General features: G+C 42.7%; 1 protein-coding gene across 7 annotated transcripts in view; it reads left to right on the top strand.

The window, feature by feature from the left end:
- Positions 1–18,701, top strand: part of Pip5k1b (phosphatidylinositol-4-phosphate 5-kinase type 1 beta) — a 278,257-nt gene that overhangs the window by 109,649 nt on the left and 149,907 nt on the right. For all 7 annotated transcript variants that reach the window (XM_039080207.2, NM_001012743.1, XM_063264723.1 and 4 more), the window contains exon 3: positions 3,632–3,700. In XM_039080207.2, the coding sequence (XP_038936135.1) occupies positions 3,632–3,700 (69 nt within the window). The remainder of the gene's footprint in view (positions 1–3,631; positions 3,701–18,701) is intronic.

Here is an 18,701-nt window from a genome sequence, read left to right as displayed (position 1 = left end):
AGGCTTGTAGGAAAGTCAGAAGACCTTTCTCTCCCTGTGGTTTTAAATACCTTTCCTGTAATTTAAGATCCTGTAGTGCTCTTGAGTGGACAATAATTAGCAAAGAATTCCAAACTGAGCAGTGTGCAGAAGTGAGAGACTTTGGACCCTCAACCTTAGATCATAAGTCCTCATCAAACCTCTCCCCTCAGAGCTCAGGGATCTGTCAAAAAAGAGGCAGAAAGATTTTAAGAGCTAGAGGTGGGGGATGACTCTCAGAAGACCGCATCTTCCGGACCCAATGGGGTTGGTACACATCAGAATCACAAAGACACACCTATGACCACCACAGGTTCAAACCGGACTGAATCTCAATACTGATGGAAGAATCATTCACAAAATCCCACCTACAACCAAGAAGCTATTTGCAATTGATTCCTACTCAGAAAGTGGATACTGATTTTATCTCATGACGTCTCATTGAATATATTAATCACACTCCAGAGCAGGCCCCAAGCCCAGAGGTAGCTGGCCAACACAACTCAGATAAGGAGTCTGGTTTGGTCTGGTTTGGTTTGGTTTGTTGTGCACATTTTGGTTTGGTTTTTTATTATTTATTTATTTATTTTGTGGGGGGTTTTTTTCATAATTTTTTGTTTTTGTTTTTTTTTTATTAAACATCGAGACCCTATTTCTTTTTTTATTTTTATTTTTTATTTTTTTTATTAACTTGAGTATTTCTTATATACATTTCGAGTGTTATTCCCTTTCCCGGTTTCCGGGCAAACATCCCCCTCCCCCCTCCCCTTCCTTATGGGTGTTCCCCTCCCGACCCTCCCCCCATTGCCGCCCTCCCCCCACCAGTCTAGTTCACTGGGGGTTCAGTCTTAGCAGGACCCAGGGCTTCCCCTTCCACTGGTGCTCTTACTAGGATATTCATTGCTATCTATGAGGTCAGAGTCCAGGGTCAGTCCATGTATAGTCTTTAGGTATTGGCTTAGTCCCTGGAAGCTCTGGTTGCTTGGCATTGTTGTACATATGGGGTCTCGAGCCCCTTCAAGCTCTTCCAGTTCTTTCTCTGATTCCTTCAACGGGGGTCCTGTTCTCAGTTCAGTGGTTTGCTGCTGGTATTCGCCTCTGTATTTGCTGTATTCTGGCTGTGTCTCTCAGGAGCGATCTACATCCAGCTCCTGTCAGCCTGCACTTCTTTGCTTCATCCATCTTGTCTAATTGGGTGGCTGTATATGTATGGGCCACATGTGGGGCAGGGTCTGAATGGGTGTTCCTTCAGTCTCTGTTTTAATCTTTGCCTCTCTCTTCCCAGCCAAGGGTATTCTTGTTCCCCTTTTAAAGAAAGAGTGAAGCATTCACATTTTGATCATCCGTCTTGAGTTTCATTTGTTCTAGGCATCTAGGGTAATTCAAGCATTTGGGATAATAGCCACTTATCAATGAGTGCATACCATGTGTGTTTTTCTGTGATTGGGTTAGCTCACTCAGGATGATATTTTCCAGTTCCAACCATTTGCCTACAAATTTCATAAACTCGTTGTTTTTGATAGCTGAGTAATATTCCATTGTGTAGATGTACTACATTTTCTGTATCCATTCCTCTGTTGAAGGGCATCTGGGTTCTTTCCAGCTTCTGGCTATTATAAATAAGGCTATGATGAACATAGTGGAGCACGTGTCTTTTTTATATGTTGGGGCATCTTTTGGGTATATGCCCAAGAGAGGTATAGCTGGATCCTCAGGCAGTTCAATGTCCAATTTTCTGAGGAACCTCCAGACTGATTTCCAGAATGGTTTTACCAGTCTGCAATCCTACCAACAATGGAGGAGTGTTCCTCTTTCTCCGCATCCTCGCCAGCATCTGCTGTCACCTGAGTTTTTGATCTTAGCCATTCTCACTGGTGTGAGGTGAAATCTCAGGGTTTTTTTCTTTTTTTTTTTTTTCCTTTTTCTTTTTTTCGGAGCTGGGGACCGAACCCAGGGCCTTGTGCTTGCTAGGCAAGCGCTCTACCACTGAGCTAAATCCACAACCCTTTTTTCATAATTTTTTGAGGGGGCAGACATGAAGTTGGGTGGGTAGGGAGATAAGGAAGATCTGGGAGGTGTTAATGAAGGAGGAAAGAGTGTGACCAAAATAAGATACATGAAAAATTTTCATAACTTTTTAAAGATCCTGAAATATTGTAGCTTGCTGTTGATGCAGGCAGGTACCCTTATTCATCACAAAAGTAACTGGCTTTACATTTTTTTAATGACTTCGAAGTTGAATGATTTTTAAATGAAAAAGTGATTACAAGTACATGTTTGAACATCTACTGTCTCTCACTGAGAAAAAAAATTTTATCTTAAGAGCATTTGAAAAAAATAACAAAATTAATAACTCTTTTTGAATTAGTAAAACTAAAACCTCTCTGTGTTGCAAGTTTTAAACAGATTAAAAGGCACGCCACCGCATGGAAAATACTAATAATGCGCTTAGTGATGAAGTAATAGTCTAAAAATTTAGGATTAACAAGGAAATTACTAATACTACTAACAGTTACGGGCTTAAAAATCAATAATGAAAATACTAAGACCCTAAAAGATAGGTTAGCAAAAGTATGAAAAACTCAAAAAAAAAAACAGACAAAGGTCTAGCAGTGGCAGGAGGAAAATTTAATCCTTAGTAAATGAGGAGGGGCCTTATTTGACCTGACGAATTATCGAAGTATAGTAGCTATTGTTGCTCAGTGAGCCAAGCTTCCACTCAGTCCTGATATGGCTATGAGTGGGCATAGCCTTCTGGGAAGGCAGTTTGCTGATGTTAGTAAGGGCTTTAAAGTGTTAGGACTCCAGTGTAACTTAGTCATTGCAGGAATCGGCCATGTTAACACTGGACAAAGACAGAGCACGGATAATTGTTGTATTATTTGCAGGAGCAAACTGTTTGAGCCACCTCAACTCTCCATCAGTAAGAGCATCATTAACTAAAGGACGGACACACAGCTGGATTCACACAGGGATGTCTCCTGGCATCTAAAAGAAAATATTCTTTTGCCACTGAGGATTTTTTTAATCATAAAAGGAGCATGTCCTTATTACATCAATGTTTATTGAAAACACAAAGATGGTGTCATCATTTTTCATATCAAAAATGCAGATGTCAAAAGATACATAAGCAAGCACAAGGCCCTGGGTTCCATCCCCAACTCTGAAAAAAAAAAAAAAAGATACATAAGAATGTGCTAAAATGTGAATCATGGAGTTGCTTGAGGAAAGTACTATTAAGAGTGGTATGTGTGTGTGTGTGTGTGTGTGTGTGTGTGTGTGTGTGTGTGTATTCTGGTTCATAATTTTGGTACTTTCCAGATATTTTTACAGCCCTTACAACTGAGCCAAAAATGCATTTTAAATAGCTTGTAACAAGACGCTATCCACATGATAAGGGTCTAGGTCTTCTATGGTGTCTTTCTTCAGATTTAGAGGTGAGTGTACTCCCAATAAGAACTCTTGGATTTTCTTTTTCCTCTGCTCCCCTAAATTAATAGCAGTGGCAACAACAAAACTTTATAAAATATATTTTGCTCTTTATCAGCATTATTAATATGCTGCACTAGAGATGACCGGTCAGACTTCACGTGGAAATATCTCTCCTTTGCAGATGTCGTCAACTGCTGAAAATGGAGACGCCGTACCTGGAAAACAAAACGAAGAAAAAACCTACAAAAAGGTGAGTTTTTAGCACTGTTCTGCTGTTGCCAGATTGAAGATTTTAGACCTTTCCTTCCTCTGAAGCAGTTGTTAACTGTCTTCCTTTCTCTCACGGCTCTACTGAATGAGTAGAACCTTGGTTGTTTAAATGACAAAATGTATCACTGCATGGTCAGAAGTCTGGCCGGGGTCTGACTGGTATCCACAGAGATCCATTCCTTCCAGAACAGTTAGGGAAGGACTGGAGGGCTTGTTCTACCCAGTTCTAGAGTCCCCGAGTCTCCACTCTCACACTTCCTTCTATCTCAGAGCAAATGATTGTCAGGGTAAAGTTGGAAGGGCATACCCTTCTAAAAGGGCAAAGGACCTTCTAGATAATGCAAAATGATTCTTTTAATTTTAAAGTTAGTTGATCAGAAACCTTAATGTTCACTAGCCTAAACTCTTGGTTGCCCTATAACCTAACATATTTATAAGGTCAAAAGACTAGCAAGCACATGGCTGTCTTTGACAGACATCCCAGTTACCGTGTGTAGACAGGTGAGGGGAGAGAGTTATTTTTCTGCCTTTATTTTGAATATTTATAGGAAGAAGATTCTCAGTGGTATATGATATCCTGGGTCTAGCATATGAATCCTTTAACTGACGTAGTAAGTCTTAAATTTTTATTTTAAAAAGTGATAAGCACGAATCGCTGTCACTTTTTGAGTCGTCTAAAATTTCATGCCTTCAGTCCATTTCATACAGACCTCTTTTTCTGGGCTTCCCAGTGTATCTTACCAGTGTTTCGATTTGATAAATTTTTGGCTTTTAGCCAATCAAGCTAATGTTAACATTGTTATTGAATAAAACGTGACCCTCAGCAGCACTGTCCCCTTCTTCTAAGTTAACTTTATACATTACAGCTTTTAAAAGGTCTTGCCTCCTCCTCTTTTGGACTCCAAGATGCTTGTGTATTGTACATTTACTATGTCCCAGTTTTCGTTTCTACTTGCTATTCTCTGATGAACAGCTAGTGAGAACTTTCTCCACACGTCTGTCTATTCGGGTCATGAGTCATGTGAAATGTTGCTTTCCTAAGTCTCCTTTTCCTGTAGATCTTTTAAACTCTTCTTTTCTACTCAGAGAAATCTAGCAATGTAAACACGGAGATTGCTGTCTCCGGTGATGATGTGCTCAGGAAAAAGATGGGTCGGGATGAAGACTAAAGAATTCCACAATGGCCGGGCGGTGGTGGTGGCACGTGCCTTTAACTCCTTGCAGAAGCAGGTGGATCTTTGAGTTTGAAGCCAGCCTGGTCTACAGAGAAAGTTCCAGGACAGCCAGGGCCATACAGAGAAACTGTCTTGGCAAACAAAATATACAAACAAGCAACAAAAATAGTAGAATTTCAGACTATCGGGTCTTATAAACTTTGTAATCCAGCCGAAGGTAGTAATGACAGTTCTTTAACCTTAGACTCGGGTGGAAAATTGGTTGTTTTTCTTTAGCCAGTATGCAGAGGAACCGTGCGGAGACACCAACCTATCAGTACTTCACGTTAGCTTCCAGCCGTGTCCTCAGTCAGCATCAAAGTACGCCAAGATTCTGAGCTGAAATCCTTCATCATCTAACACGGTAGAAAGAACGTGATCACCGCACACTGGCGTTTACCCAGGTTCCCAGTCCAAACTGTAGCACAGCTGAAGGAGTTACAGTCAGTGGATGTTTGATCCAGTGAGGTTCAGGACCTTACAAAAATTAAAAACTCAGGTGCTGTGATAATTCTTATAGAAAGAGACAAAAGAAAGTTTAAAAGTCCAACACACCCACACGTCCACAAACACACCAAAAATGTTTTAAGAAACACAATAATATAGGAATCTTTTGATGATCTGATTATTCAGAAGGATATCAGAGATGCAGGGATTAGCCCTTAATCCGTGTGGTTATTGGTGGTGCATAGCACACAGGGAACACGTCATGAAAACATAAAAGTTATACTCTATCAATGTGCACGAATATTGGAAATCATGCCTGCTAACCCCATCCTGGCTATAGGAAGACATTGAGGCTACCTTGCATTCCACTAGACGTGCCTTTACGTGAGGTTTTCTTCCTCATTCTGAAGCGCTGATGGTGGGATATGGATCTGTTTAGTAAAGAGACTTGGTGATCTACTGTTTATTATGATGGAAAACAACCCAGGTTAAAGACGTCTCCCTCCCCCATCCACCGCCAGCAACAAGAAAGACTGACCCCAAAGGAGTCTATATAGATGTTTCAGTTGACTGGGAGAAGTGAGCCACAAAAAGCAACTCTAGGGCTCAGTAGCCTCTTATAAGGTGGTGAGAGAGGAAGCCGCTGTGGATTCCTGTTAACCGGTTGCTTTGTGCTTTCTGTATGGGGCTCCACTTTAGGTGGGCAGCAGCTGGCAACATCCAGCTTCTTCAGTGTAATGGTTTCCAGGGTTTAGGGAACAGTCAGCATTTATGAACTCTCTGTTCTCCTTGTCTTGATCACTTACACATGAGTGCCAAGCTGGCTGCTTTTGGTTCTTCCAGTCGCCCATCTCTCTAATCTATTATCAATTCTTGGCAAGGCCGGGAGGAACTAAACATAAGCCCATAAGGTTAATGTCTTCAACTGAAGGCTAAAGCGAGTTGGGTTTTAGCTATGTAAAACAAACACGGTGCCCATTAGGGCGAGCATTAATGGCTGCCTCTCTGTTTACAGAGTCTAGGATTTCCACTCTCAGTTAATTTGCTGAATGTCTTCCACTAGAGTTGTAAACACAAAAGCCTACAGGAGCCAAGCAGGAAACAGATTTTGCTATAACTATGGGAACCATCATAAGGATGCCTGCCTTCCTTTGCGGGTGGATGGCACTGAGCTGCTGCTCACAGAGCTGTGTGTGAATGTAGACCCCAGCCTCTCTATGCTCTCGTTTGTTTTGTAGGGAACAGAAATACAGATCCCGATGTGAAATCTTCCAAGGTTTTAATCACCAGTTAATTCATAAGTAAGTTTGTAAGTTCACTCTGAGCAAAAGAGCAGGCCAGTGGAACTTTTCTCAGCTGCAAACTGCAACAGTTTGTAAACACCGACACATTCTTGATAGAAAAACGTGAAGGAGAGAAGAAATGCCTTCGAGACCATGTCTCTGCTTCCCGAGACTGTACGGTTTATTTGGGAGAAAAAAAATGTAGCCCCATGTGACACATGAATGCATGCATGCATGCATACATACATACATACATACATACATGCATACAATTGGCAGACATCACAAGTGTTTAAATCATCACAAGTCCCAAGTAGCTGGAAGCTCAATGTCGTCTTCCTGGCTCTCAGAGCTTCTAAACTGAGAGAGGATTTTGCTGGAGTAAAACTCTCCTGTTTATCTGCTTTCTGTTGCTCCTTTAGTGACTGTGCCTTCTAATTCGCTTACTTGTCTACATGATGGGGCATCTGATGAGTGTGACTCACACTTGGATGAGGGTGGCTTGCCGGAAGGACAGGAAAGGCTAACTTGAACTCGGCCAAGTGTCAGCGTCTGAGGCACATAGGTGGTAGTAGTGTAGGGTTGATTCTGTCAGCCTCAGGTGCACCATGGTGTCAAGGGTTCGAACCTCATGTTCCAGGTTAGTGTTGTCCAACAGAACTTTCTGGAAATGGTGGAAGTGTTCAGTAATCTGCACTGAGTCCATGGCAGTAAGATTTGTGAGGTTATTGAATGGCTGGGGTGTCTGAGGAACTGCATTTTTTATTGATGCAATTGTTAGTCTTGAGTTTAAAAATTATTTTATGGACTGACAATTTTTACGTGTATATAATGTACTTGATTGTGTTAACCTCCCCCAATCCCTTTTCTTACCCCTTTCTTACCCTTGCTGCAGCTGCAATCCTTCTTCTTAACACCTTTCTAATTTCATGGCTTTAAAACAAAATAGCCTATTAAATAGGATCGCTCGCCTGTGCACAGGTGCGGGGTTATTTCCTGCATGGTGGGCCACACTGTCGAAGAAAAGTCACTCCTCCCTCCCCGACAACTGTTAACTGCCAATGGCGAGCTCCTCCAGAAGAAGTGGGAGCCTCACATGCCCTTCCTCCAGCCATGATGGAATGTTGACAGCTCCATGTCGTTCAGGTCTGTCCTCGCCAATAACCACAGATACTGTGAGTTCACGGGAGCGATAGCCGTGTCCTGGACAGAAGACTGTGTCCCAGAGCCTCCTCCACTCTCCAGCTCTACAGTCTTTCCCCTTTGCGCTCAGTCTTAAAGACAGAAGCAGGGTGTGTGCACGTGCATGCGTTTGTGTGTGTGTGTGTGTGTGTGTGTGTGTGTGCGTGCGTGCACGTGTGCGTGTGTGACATACATATCCCATTTAGGGCCGAGCAGTCCACTCTCATTCATCAGCGCATTGACAGCTGATGAGCATCCGCATTGATTACTGCCCACTGTGAAAAGAAACTTCTCAGACCAAGGTTGAGAGGCAGCAATGAGGCAGGAGCAGCGATGCCTGACCCTTGCCTCATTTACAAAGCAGGTGGCTTTTATTACTTTTGAAACGTGAGTAAAGTGATGACCCAGAGACACTCTGATTCCATGGAAGCACTTGTTTACACGTAACCCCCCTTACGTAGTCTTCCTAAACTCTGGAGTGGCGATCCCAGATTGGAGGGAGACACATCTGTGTGTATCTGTTCATGCATACTTAGTTTGCATTCATAGGAATATATTACTTACTCAAAAACTGGGTGCCCTGACCACTCTCCCTTTCCCTTGCCACTCTCCCTTTCCACTTCCCTAAAATTAGCAAACTTATGTCCAGTCCTGGGGGGACCGTCCTCTTCAGCTTAGCCTAGACACCTGTGTATGTGTATCGGGCATCAGTTGTCATGAATAGCAAGTACATTGGCCTCTAGGCAGAGGGCTCGTGTGGCCTTTTGCAAAACATGGCTCTTATTTTATCCTAACGTGAAAACTACTCAACCAGAAACTGTCTTGTGTGGAGAACATTTAAGATCTGAAGACATGTTTTGGTTCTTGATGCTTAAGAGATAGTCCTCTTAGCTTACACGGAGAGAGAGGCCAAGGACACTGTCTTGCAACACACAGGAAAGACCTATCAAAGCGTCACCTAAATGTTACTAGTACTGAGACTGGAAGTCCCTGGCCTAACCAAACCGTGGAGGAGGAGAGTGGATTTGAGTTCTTCTCTGACGATGTTAATCTGTAATTCTGAGCATTTATTTTTCAATTGATCAGTGTCTTCATTTTCTCGATACATGAAGTATACTAGATACATGTTCTGGCTGTTATCACGGCGCTGTAAGGATCAAATGAATTGACAGATGTGGGCATGACTGGGTGAAGTAGAATGCTAGGGAGTGAAGCCACAGTATGTGTTAACGAGAGTAAGATCCCTCCACTGGGATTTCTACATTCATCCGTAGGAACAGCAAGGAGGTCATGCAGCTGCCACCCTCAGCCCTAGACTCACAGAACCGATTGCCAAGCATCCCGAAGCCAGCTGCAGTCAACCTGGGCATGGGATGAGGAGTGGCGAGTGTTGGAGCTAGAAACTGTCCTTGCCCACAGCAGTGGCTTAGGAAATGAGATGCAAAGATGAGCTATAATAATAGACTGCCACTGGGATCTTCAACTCGAGCAACAAGGAGATGGGGTGTGATTGAATAATCATGTCAGATTTACAAGCATTTATAATGATAAGCCGTTATCTCCCTCCCCACTCCAGACATCTCAGCTTCTGTAATACATGTTTTCAAATATTCCTTTATTCCTTTCAGCGAGATGTCACATATCATTGAGCAAGTAAATCAGCAGCTTCAGACAGAGCCCAGCGGGGAAGCAAGCCATCTTGTCAGTCTGTTTCTCCAAATGGGTCACCGAAAGATGGCCACTTTCTGCATTCACATTGGAGGGGGCCCTGGAGTGGGTGGGTGTGCTCCATCTCCCGCCTTGCAACCACCGTGCTCCATCGTTGATCCCCAATTTCAGTAGCCATTACATGGGTGTCCCTAAACTATCCCCCTGTAGGAGATGCCCATGTAATATGTTCATACCTCTTTTAGGGAACAGACACCACAGGTAGCTGTGTTTGATATTAGGACAGGGTCTGGGATGTTTCTTTCTGTTCCCGGGTCCAGACTCCATTGGAGCTGTTGTTCCTGATCGTGGTGAGCAATGCTACTTCGTTTTCTAATGCAAAGACTGAATATAAGGTGATAACCTGCCTCCTGCATCATGGGACCTGAGGGTCCTCGTCTGAGCAGCAAATCTCCTTGTCACAAGGCCCATGGCTTATCTCTCTTTATCATGACCTCCCTGTGCTTTATCTGTCACATAAAAATAGCCAGATTTTAGGGGTCACATAGGAAAAGATCCAGATTTCAAATGCTAGAGTTCTGGATTCTGAAAAAAGAAGACCAGAGACATAAAATTTTAGTCTTAAAAGTACTTAATAAAGCCACCATGGTGTACTTATTTAGAATTGGCTGTGGAGGGGAATACTGGCTCGTGGAATAATTTTTTTGGAGTTCCATTTGGTTTATTCTACCCCAAACCCTATTTATTTGACAAATTAAAGCATATTATAGTGAGATTCAATTCCAAAAGATAAGCTGATGAGAGGACTAGCATTAAGTGTTCACTTTATGCCTCATACAGTTCTGAGTAGTTTAGAACTATTTATTTTATCTTCATAGTAACCCAGTGAGGGTGTCAGTGAAATAACTCAGTGTGTTATTTGGTTGCCACCAAATCTGGGACCCAAATCGTATAAGAAGAGAAGTGGTTCCTGAAAACTGTCTTTTGACACACACACATGCACACGATGTAACTTTTAAAGATCCCAGTGAGGAAATGTGCCTGGATTTCCGTTTTCATGAGAAACAGAAAGTTTTTAGAAGTCCATGAACTCAGTCAACCATGCACTGGAAATCTTTAGGGAGAAATATTTCATGTGTACCGAAATGTGCAGATATCTCTCCCCTGGCCCCTAAACCATACAGTGCAGTAGTGATTGGCATAGCATTTACTTGATATTTTTGCTCTCAGTATTGCGGAGATGGTTAGAGTGTGCAGAAGAATGGATGTTGGATGTAGGTAATATTCAAATATAGCACCTTGTTAATACAAGGAACTTGATAGCATCTATAGATTTGAATTTCTATGGGGATCCTAGAACCAAATCTCTATGAAAAGGGACAGCTGTGCCTTTGCTCCCATTTTACAAATGAGAAAAACTTGATACAGAGAGATCAAGTGGCAGAATAGGGCTGCGTGTCTAGCCCTATCTGGGTCCAGAGATTGCCACACCCCCTCCACTAAGGTCTGAACACCAGACAGTGGTGCTGCTAGTGACATTAGGACGGCCATTCTCAGCCATATGTGGTGATGCACACCTTTAAAAGCTTACATGGGAAGCTGAGGCAGGAGCAAAGCAAGTTCAAGGCCAGCATGGTCTTTGAGTGGGACCCTGTCTCAGAGGAGGTGGATACTCTGTGTGTGTGTGTGTGTGTGTGTGTGTGTGTGTGTGTGTGTGTGTGTGTGTGTGGTCATTTTGAATTATTCCACCGTGATAACAGAAACAAGTGCCTCAAATAATCCTGGCGATTTTGAATGGGGAAAAGACATTAATATTACTGAGCAATTATAGAAAAACATTTTCCCCACATCAATGGTCTACAAGTCCTAATTCTTACCTTCATATAGAAACCAAACTACAGCCTAGAGGATACCTTTTCCTATAAAATAGTAATTTTTAAATGAGAAATAAACAGTTTGAGGACATTGTGCAGAGTGCTAAAGAGAGACGGATAAAGTGACTGATTCAGTGTTTTCTTGGGGGTGGTGCTCGCTCAGGATTGAGTGAGGAGTGAGGTCTATCTGGCAGATGAGAAATAGTATGAATGAGAAAACTAGGAGGAAATCGCCATTGAGAACCTGGTGAGCTGACAGCAAGTAAGTCGTGGGGGTGGGGGGTGGGGTAATGCTTCACTTTTAATCTGCTTAGAGCAAACACAGATCAGATAGAGGAAGCCCTGGGCAGGAGAGTGACTGCTTCAAAAGTTCCCCTGGGGGAATCAAGGCTTCCCAAGTGAACCTTTCTGGTGAATACAGCCCACCATCTGTTGGTCCTGTATCAGAGACTTTTATTATACTGAAAAAGAGAAGAGAGTATGTTTAGTCCTCTGTGGTGAAGTGATGGTCTTTGAGACATTCAGCACATCATAAAGGAAAGGGCTGGGTAAGGTGGCACTACCTCGAATTTCTGTGACCTACTCTACATACTCAGTTTCAGGCCAGCCAAAGCTACACAGTGAGACAATGGAGAAATAGAGTGGGGGAGGGAGAGAGGGGGAAGGAGACACAGAGAGAGAGAGAGAGAGAGAGGAGAGAGAGAGAGAGAGAGAGAGAGAGAGAGAGAGAGAGAGAGAGGAAGAGGAGGTGAAAAAGGAGGAGGAAGAAAATGTCTCCCTGTGGACACCTGAAAATTTAGATTTTTTTTGTCATTTATGAATCTTCTTTCTTTTTCTTTTTTCTTTTCTCTGCCCAATTCCAGCTCTCAGGCACCCCCAGACACAATGTAGGTTCCATTCAAGGGAAATGGGGCTTCCCTCAGGTCTTGTCACCTTGTTCCCTAAGGGGAACAGTACTGCTCTCACCCCCACTCCATGACTTCTCATCCAGGAAGGACAGAAGCCTCCTTGTGGTGCAGGAACACTTGCCCACAGAGAACTGAAGTGTAAATGGCCTAGGTAATCTCCTAATTTCCCTGAGGTATGTGTTTATAGTGTGACCTTGTCATTCGGTGTGGGTGTGGCCTGGGCCTGGAGTATAAAGAGCATTTGATTAATCAGTTGACAAATATTTATTTAGCTTGGCCTAGAGCTGTGCCTTAAAGTTAAAAACAGAGGCCAAAGAAAGCAAGAATCGTCACCCTAAATAATGCTGTCATTGTTTTGATAAAAGGTAGGCCAGAAAAAATAAGGTTAATGAAATAAACTAGCCACTTTAATAATTACAGAGATGTGATAAGAATAAAGGGGGCGTGAGTGGTGCTGTCAAAGCAGGACATTCAGGGAAGTCCTCTAAGGAGCTGACATGGGGCCTGCGGTCACAGGTGTGAGAATGAAGCAGCCAAGAGGAGTGGAGAGAGAACACTTGTCAGAGAGGACGGCATTTGCCAAGCCTGGAGGCAGGAAGCAGCCAGGTAGATTCCAGAACTAAACTGGAACTGGTGTGGTGGAGACTTCAAGCAAGAGAAGTTCCCAGCTGGAGCCAGTTGTGTCCGCACAGGGTCAGCAGACAAAGTTGTGGCAGCTAGGGAGAGGGTTGCCACTGGCATCCGATGACAGGGTTTCTCTGACACCTCCGGAAGTCCACAGAACAACGCTTCAGCACATCGGTCCAGAATGTCACCAGAGTTACATTAAGAACGAGTAGCCTGAACTAAAACAGGAACTAATTGATAATCCCATGGTGTTCTTAGATCGTACCACTGGTAGAGATGGAGAAGGCTGTCTAGGGACAGCGACATCCTCTAAACTTGGACATGTTGGTTGGGTAACGCCAATGAGAGTTTGAAGAGAAGAACCAAGTAAGAGGTTAAAAATGTGAATTGGGAACCCATGGGACAGTTATCAAGTTCAGCTACAGTTCATCAAATTGTAGGTCTACAGGATGAAGAGAGGCTTCGTGGCAAAAATGTTCTTGTTTCAGTATTGCTTCAGAGGAACTCCTGCTACAGAGGGATATAGGCTAAGCATCCTTAAGTGCTTCAAAATCCAAAGCTTTAAAACATATTCTAGCTCTGTCTCTTAAGGATCCATTCTTTCTAGATGTTAACCTAATGAAAGACTCCCTTCCCCAGCCTTGATGTTGCCAGTCAAGACATGGGATTGGTTAGCAGTCCAGTTCTCCAGCCCAGCACCTTGATTGACACCCTTGTGAAGTGAAAGGAGCAAAGACTCACAGAAGCACGGGAAAGGGTAGAGTGCAAACCTGCAGCTTGTTCTATAGCGAGACAGTGGTGGCAGGAGGTAGAACACCTATTTTTGGGCGCACTCTTCTGTCTGTAACCCCTCGCAACTCCCAGGAGCTTAATCTCGTGCAGGACATTTAATGTGAGTATATGGCTACTGTAGTGCGGCTTGAATATTAAATCTAAGACAGTAGGAAGGAACACTGAGTGACTGATACTTGCTTCTACACATCTTCAATTGCTATTGTTCTGAATGGAGTCCCCACTTGTTTCCAGGGGCAATTTAGACCTCAGGAGAGCAGGGGCTGCTGGGGACTGATGAAGTGTGAATTCAGTCCTTTGAGAATGCACAAAGATGACTGTCACCCTTTCGATTAGCTCCCTGATCGAAATTTGGAATTCGGAAGAGACTAAGACCCTGTTTTTTTATCCATGGCAATCTGTATTCTTGAGTATGAAGGGAACAGTTTATTTTCAAAAAGCATTAGAAAACTGTCAAAAAGAAGTCTTTTTGTGCATGAATGACACTGTTTAAAAAGCCACATCCAGAAAGGGACAGAGTTCTCTGACTTCTTTCACATTCAGTAGGAAATTCTAGTGGGCTTCAAGAGCCTTTCCTTCCTTCCCGTCCATCTCTGCCTGCACAAGGCCCATCTGCTCTTCTTGGAACAATGGAATTCTCCTGGCAAAACAGATGCTGTCCTTTTGAAGGACCCAGAGTCCATTGGATGAGGGTGTGTGGTTAAAGAGAGCCCCATGGGGTGGGTTCAGGGGCAGGCAGTGCCCAGTTTTGCTTTGCATGCAGTTTAAAGGAAATGATGGGGGAACTAAGCAAGGCAAACAGCAAGTCCTCCCTTCCAGATTGCGTGTTCATGTTTAGCTTATTGATTGCTTAAACATTGATCATTTATTGATTATTGAAACAGAGGCCAGTCATTTCCACCATCTCCCTAATTCCATCTGTTTGGTAGCATATTCATTTGGGATGAAAACTAAGATCAGACTTAACCTTCGGGTTTCTGATGCAAAACAAGACTCTAAAGCAGTGTGGCCAAACCAGAGAGCCAAATCAAAATGTGAGTCTCCCGAGAGTCAGCCTCATAAAAAGAAACTTTTCCCCCAGGAAGTATACAACGTAATAAAAATGTCAGAAGTTTCCATTTCCTTTTGGAATTTAGGGCATGCCAGCTCAGTCTGTGTTGATGTTTATCTCTGAGCTTTTTTATTCATTATTTCCGGACAAGTATTATCTTAGCACACTGCTGTTTTTTAAATGTTGGGGTTTGGGGGAACTGTATGGGTCTTGAATTGTCTCGTGTGTGTTCACGGATGTGTGAGAAGAAACCTCAGAGTATGCCAAAGCTCCCGACTTCCCTACCCAAGGAAAGGTCTCTTCCCAGGAGATTAGTAATCACACAAGGCAGAGCAGTGTATGACTTCTCTCGGTTCCCGGAGTCCTTGCCCGGAGAACACACCAGCTGGCTCACAAGGCTGGCCCTGGCCTCAGCTGGGCTAACAGAGCCTCAGCCCTCTAGCCTGAGGTTTCATGTCTAACCAAGGAAGAATGTAAGCCAAGGCTCTCCCCGAAAGCAAGAGCAATTACAGGCATCCACACCCCTCCTGCTCTCTCACCTAAGTTTAGACTCAGCATTTGTGTGACTTTTCCTGGAGAGCTGTGAGCACACTTGTATCCACCCCATATGGGTCATTAACAATCGACTAGAAAAACAGTTCTACCCACGTCTAATTTAGTGAACCAGTGAGAGGTTTTTGGGGAGCTTGAGGGGAGGCAGGATTAATTGTAGAAGTGTGTGAGTGAGGGCTTACTTATGGAAGCATGGGTGACCCAAAGACAACTAGATCATCCAAAAGCTTATCCCGGCACACATACTGTGCTGGATAGTTTCATGTCAACTTGACACAAGCTAGAAGCATTTGAGAAGTGGGAACCTCAATTGAAAAAAAAAAAAAGTCTCCATAAGATGTGGTTGCAGAGAAGCCTACAGGGCATTTTCTTAATTAGTAATTGATAGGGGAGAGTCCAATGGGAGTGGGGGGGATCCCTGATTGGTGGTCCTGGATGCTATAAGGAAGTAAACTGAGCAAACCATGAAGAACAGACCAGTAAGCAGCACCCTCCATGGCCTCTGCATCAGCTCCTGCCTCCAGGTTCCTGCTCTGTGTGAGTTCCTGTCCTGACTTCCTTCAGGGATAAACAGTGAGAGCCAAACAAACCCTTTCTTCCCCAAGTTGTTTTTGGTCAAGGTGTTTCCTCACAGCAGTACTAACCCTACCCAGGTGGGGTGACACTGAGTCACAAAAGCTGCATCCTATGAGCTCATACACAACCTCAGAGGCTGCCCAATAGAGGGAATGGATATACAACGGCACCAGACCCCCAAAGCACTGGGCACCCAGGTGGTCCAGAACGTTCCAGCTTTCCAGACCCCACCCCTATATTCCGGGTTAAGCAGAGAAAGAGAAGTGGGCACAAGGTCCTGGGCCTTGGACCTCAGAAAACCAAGTGAACACAATTAAAACTTACCTTTTGAACTGCTATCCCACTGTGGAGTCCATCACTAGCACTGGGCTCTGCTTTTGAGGATTGTTCCTGTAAGACCGGGTCGTTCTAGGAAGTCTTAGTTGTCCTGGAACTTGGTATGTAGACCACGCTGGGCTTTAACTCACAAAGATCCTCCTGCGTCTGCCTCTTGAGTGCTGGGATTGAAAGTAAGCACCACCACATCCATGTTTTAGTTCTATGTAGCTTAGCCACCTAGAGAGGTTGAAATGCCTTCATTAAGTATTTATGTTTATACTTGCTTTTATTGCTCACAACAATTAATGGTTTTTTCAGATAATTTGTACTGACTTTGTATCGTATTGAGAATTACTCATGAATACCACTGTTATTTTATTGCTAAGTTCTACTTACAAATGCATTGCATTTTTGTTGCAAATATCGTTCTGGCTTGAAATTAGACTTTTAATTCTGTTACCCTTTTCTACTGAAAAAATCCATATTTTACTTCCAACTAATGGAAAGAAATATATCAGTTTGTGGATATAGAATGAAATGTGTTGCTTGTAGGGGTTGGGGATTTAGCTCAGTGGTAGAGCGCTTGCCTAGGAAGCACAAAGGCCCTGGGTTCGGTCCCCAGCTCCGGAAAAAAAAATGTGTTGCTTGTAAGCACTGTGCTGTGCCGATAATCAAATGAGGACTGTGTCATACATTGTCACTTCCTGTGATGAAAACACTGGCCAGTCCTCCGCTCTTTCTCCCCATCTCTCTTGAATTGCTTTCTAGCCAAGTCTTCATCAAAACTTTCATAAAGTCAGACATGCTGCATGCATGGTTGCATGCGTGGTTGCATCCTCGAGGCTCTATTTCCACTCCCACTTTTAATTTTACTTCTGGTAATGCCTTGTTTTAATATAATCTGTAAGGCATACTTCTCATGGCGTTACCTAATTTTTAATTTTTTTTAAAGATGTTTTTATATTCATTCCTCTAACTTAACTTCAAAATAAGATGATCAGTCTACAAAGACTGTGGTTTTGGGTTTTTTGTTTGTTTGTTTTGGTTTTTTTTGTTTGTTTGTTTATGGTTTGGTTTTTGTTAAAGTCGTATTACATGTACTGTAGGGAGAAAGAACATTTTAACTTATTTTACCTTTTCTTTCAATGATGGAATGTCTGTACAATTACAATTTTTTATCCACCTCAGTGAAATTTTTTCTTTACTGATTTTGTGTGTTATTTTTAGATAAATATCGTTCTCTATAACCTATGAGGGATTTTCTTGTCTGTTAATGTTTGGGGAAATTTTTTTCTATTATGTCTTAGTTTGGGTTTCTCTTGCTGTGAAGAACCACCATTGCCATGGCAACTCCTTCAAAGAAAAATATTTAATTGGGGCTGGCTTACAGTTTCAAAGGGTTAGCCCATTAGCATCGTGGCAGGAAGCATGGCAGCACACAGACATGGTGCTAGAGAAGGACCAAGGAGTTCTACACTGGGATCAGCAGGCAACAAGAAGGAAGACTGAGCCACTAGGCCTAGCTTGAGCTTCTGAAACCTCAAAGCCCACCCCTAGTAACACACCTCCACCAACAAGGCCATCATGCCAGTGATCAAGCATTCAAACAGTTGAGTCCATGGCGGCCATTTTTATTCAAACCACCATACATTATCAACAGGATTGTTCTTCCCATTATATTTTCTGATTTAGTATCTTTAGTCTATTTTATAACTTGACTTAAAAAAAAATTATCTTTTGGGGCTGGAGAGATGGCTCAGCGGTTAAGAGCACTGACTGCTCTTCCAAAGGCCCTGAGTTCAAATCATAACCATCTGTAATGAGATCTGATGCACTCTTCTGGTGTGTCTGAAGACAGCTACAATGTACTTATACATAATAAATGTTTAAAAATAAAGAAAAGAAAAAAACAAAAAATATCTTTTTAGGTTCATGATTGATTTTTGGATATAGATATGATCTCTATAACTCTGTGGAGTATAAATTTTGGTTTTTTCAGTCAATCTGTTTTATCATTGGCTTGTTTTGCTTTATTAACTGGATCCTCAGAAGTCAAAGTATTGGAGGCTCTTTGTGATAAGTGTCCAGCTTATCTCCTTGACTTTAAAGGACAAATACTCGTGTCATTTCCCAAATTATTCATCTCACACACAGGTTATTAATAGATGTGTGAGTAAAGGACATTTGGAAAGGGACACTCCACTGTTTCTCTTAGTATGATGCTTTCTTTAGTTTGAAAAATATGTTTTCTTTGTTAACAAGTTTTCGTTCTGATTCTAGTTCTACCAAAGGATTGTATTTTTATTATTAACTGAGTACTGTAATCTTCCTATAACTGATTTAAGTGAGCCTTGGAAAGTCAATCGTTGTAAACAGAGCTTTTGGGAATACTAGCAAATTATAAAACCATGTTTCTCTTAAAATAGTATTCTGTTTAGAGTTTACATCAGCCCAGGCAGATCGGGTAAATGTGTTATTTTTATAACTTG

The sequence above is a fragment of the Rattus norvegicus genome, chromosome 1 (assembly GCF_036323735.1).
Source record: "Rattus norvegicus strain BN/NHsdMcwi chromosome 1, GRCr8, whole genome shotgun sequence".
Classification (NCBI taxonomy): Eukaryota; Metazoa; Chordata; class Mammalia; order Rodentia; family Muridae; genus Rattus; species Rattus norvegicus.
The sequence above is the reverse complement of the archived record's forward strand: the minus strand, read 5'-3'. Positions and strand labels throughout refer to the sequence as shown.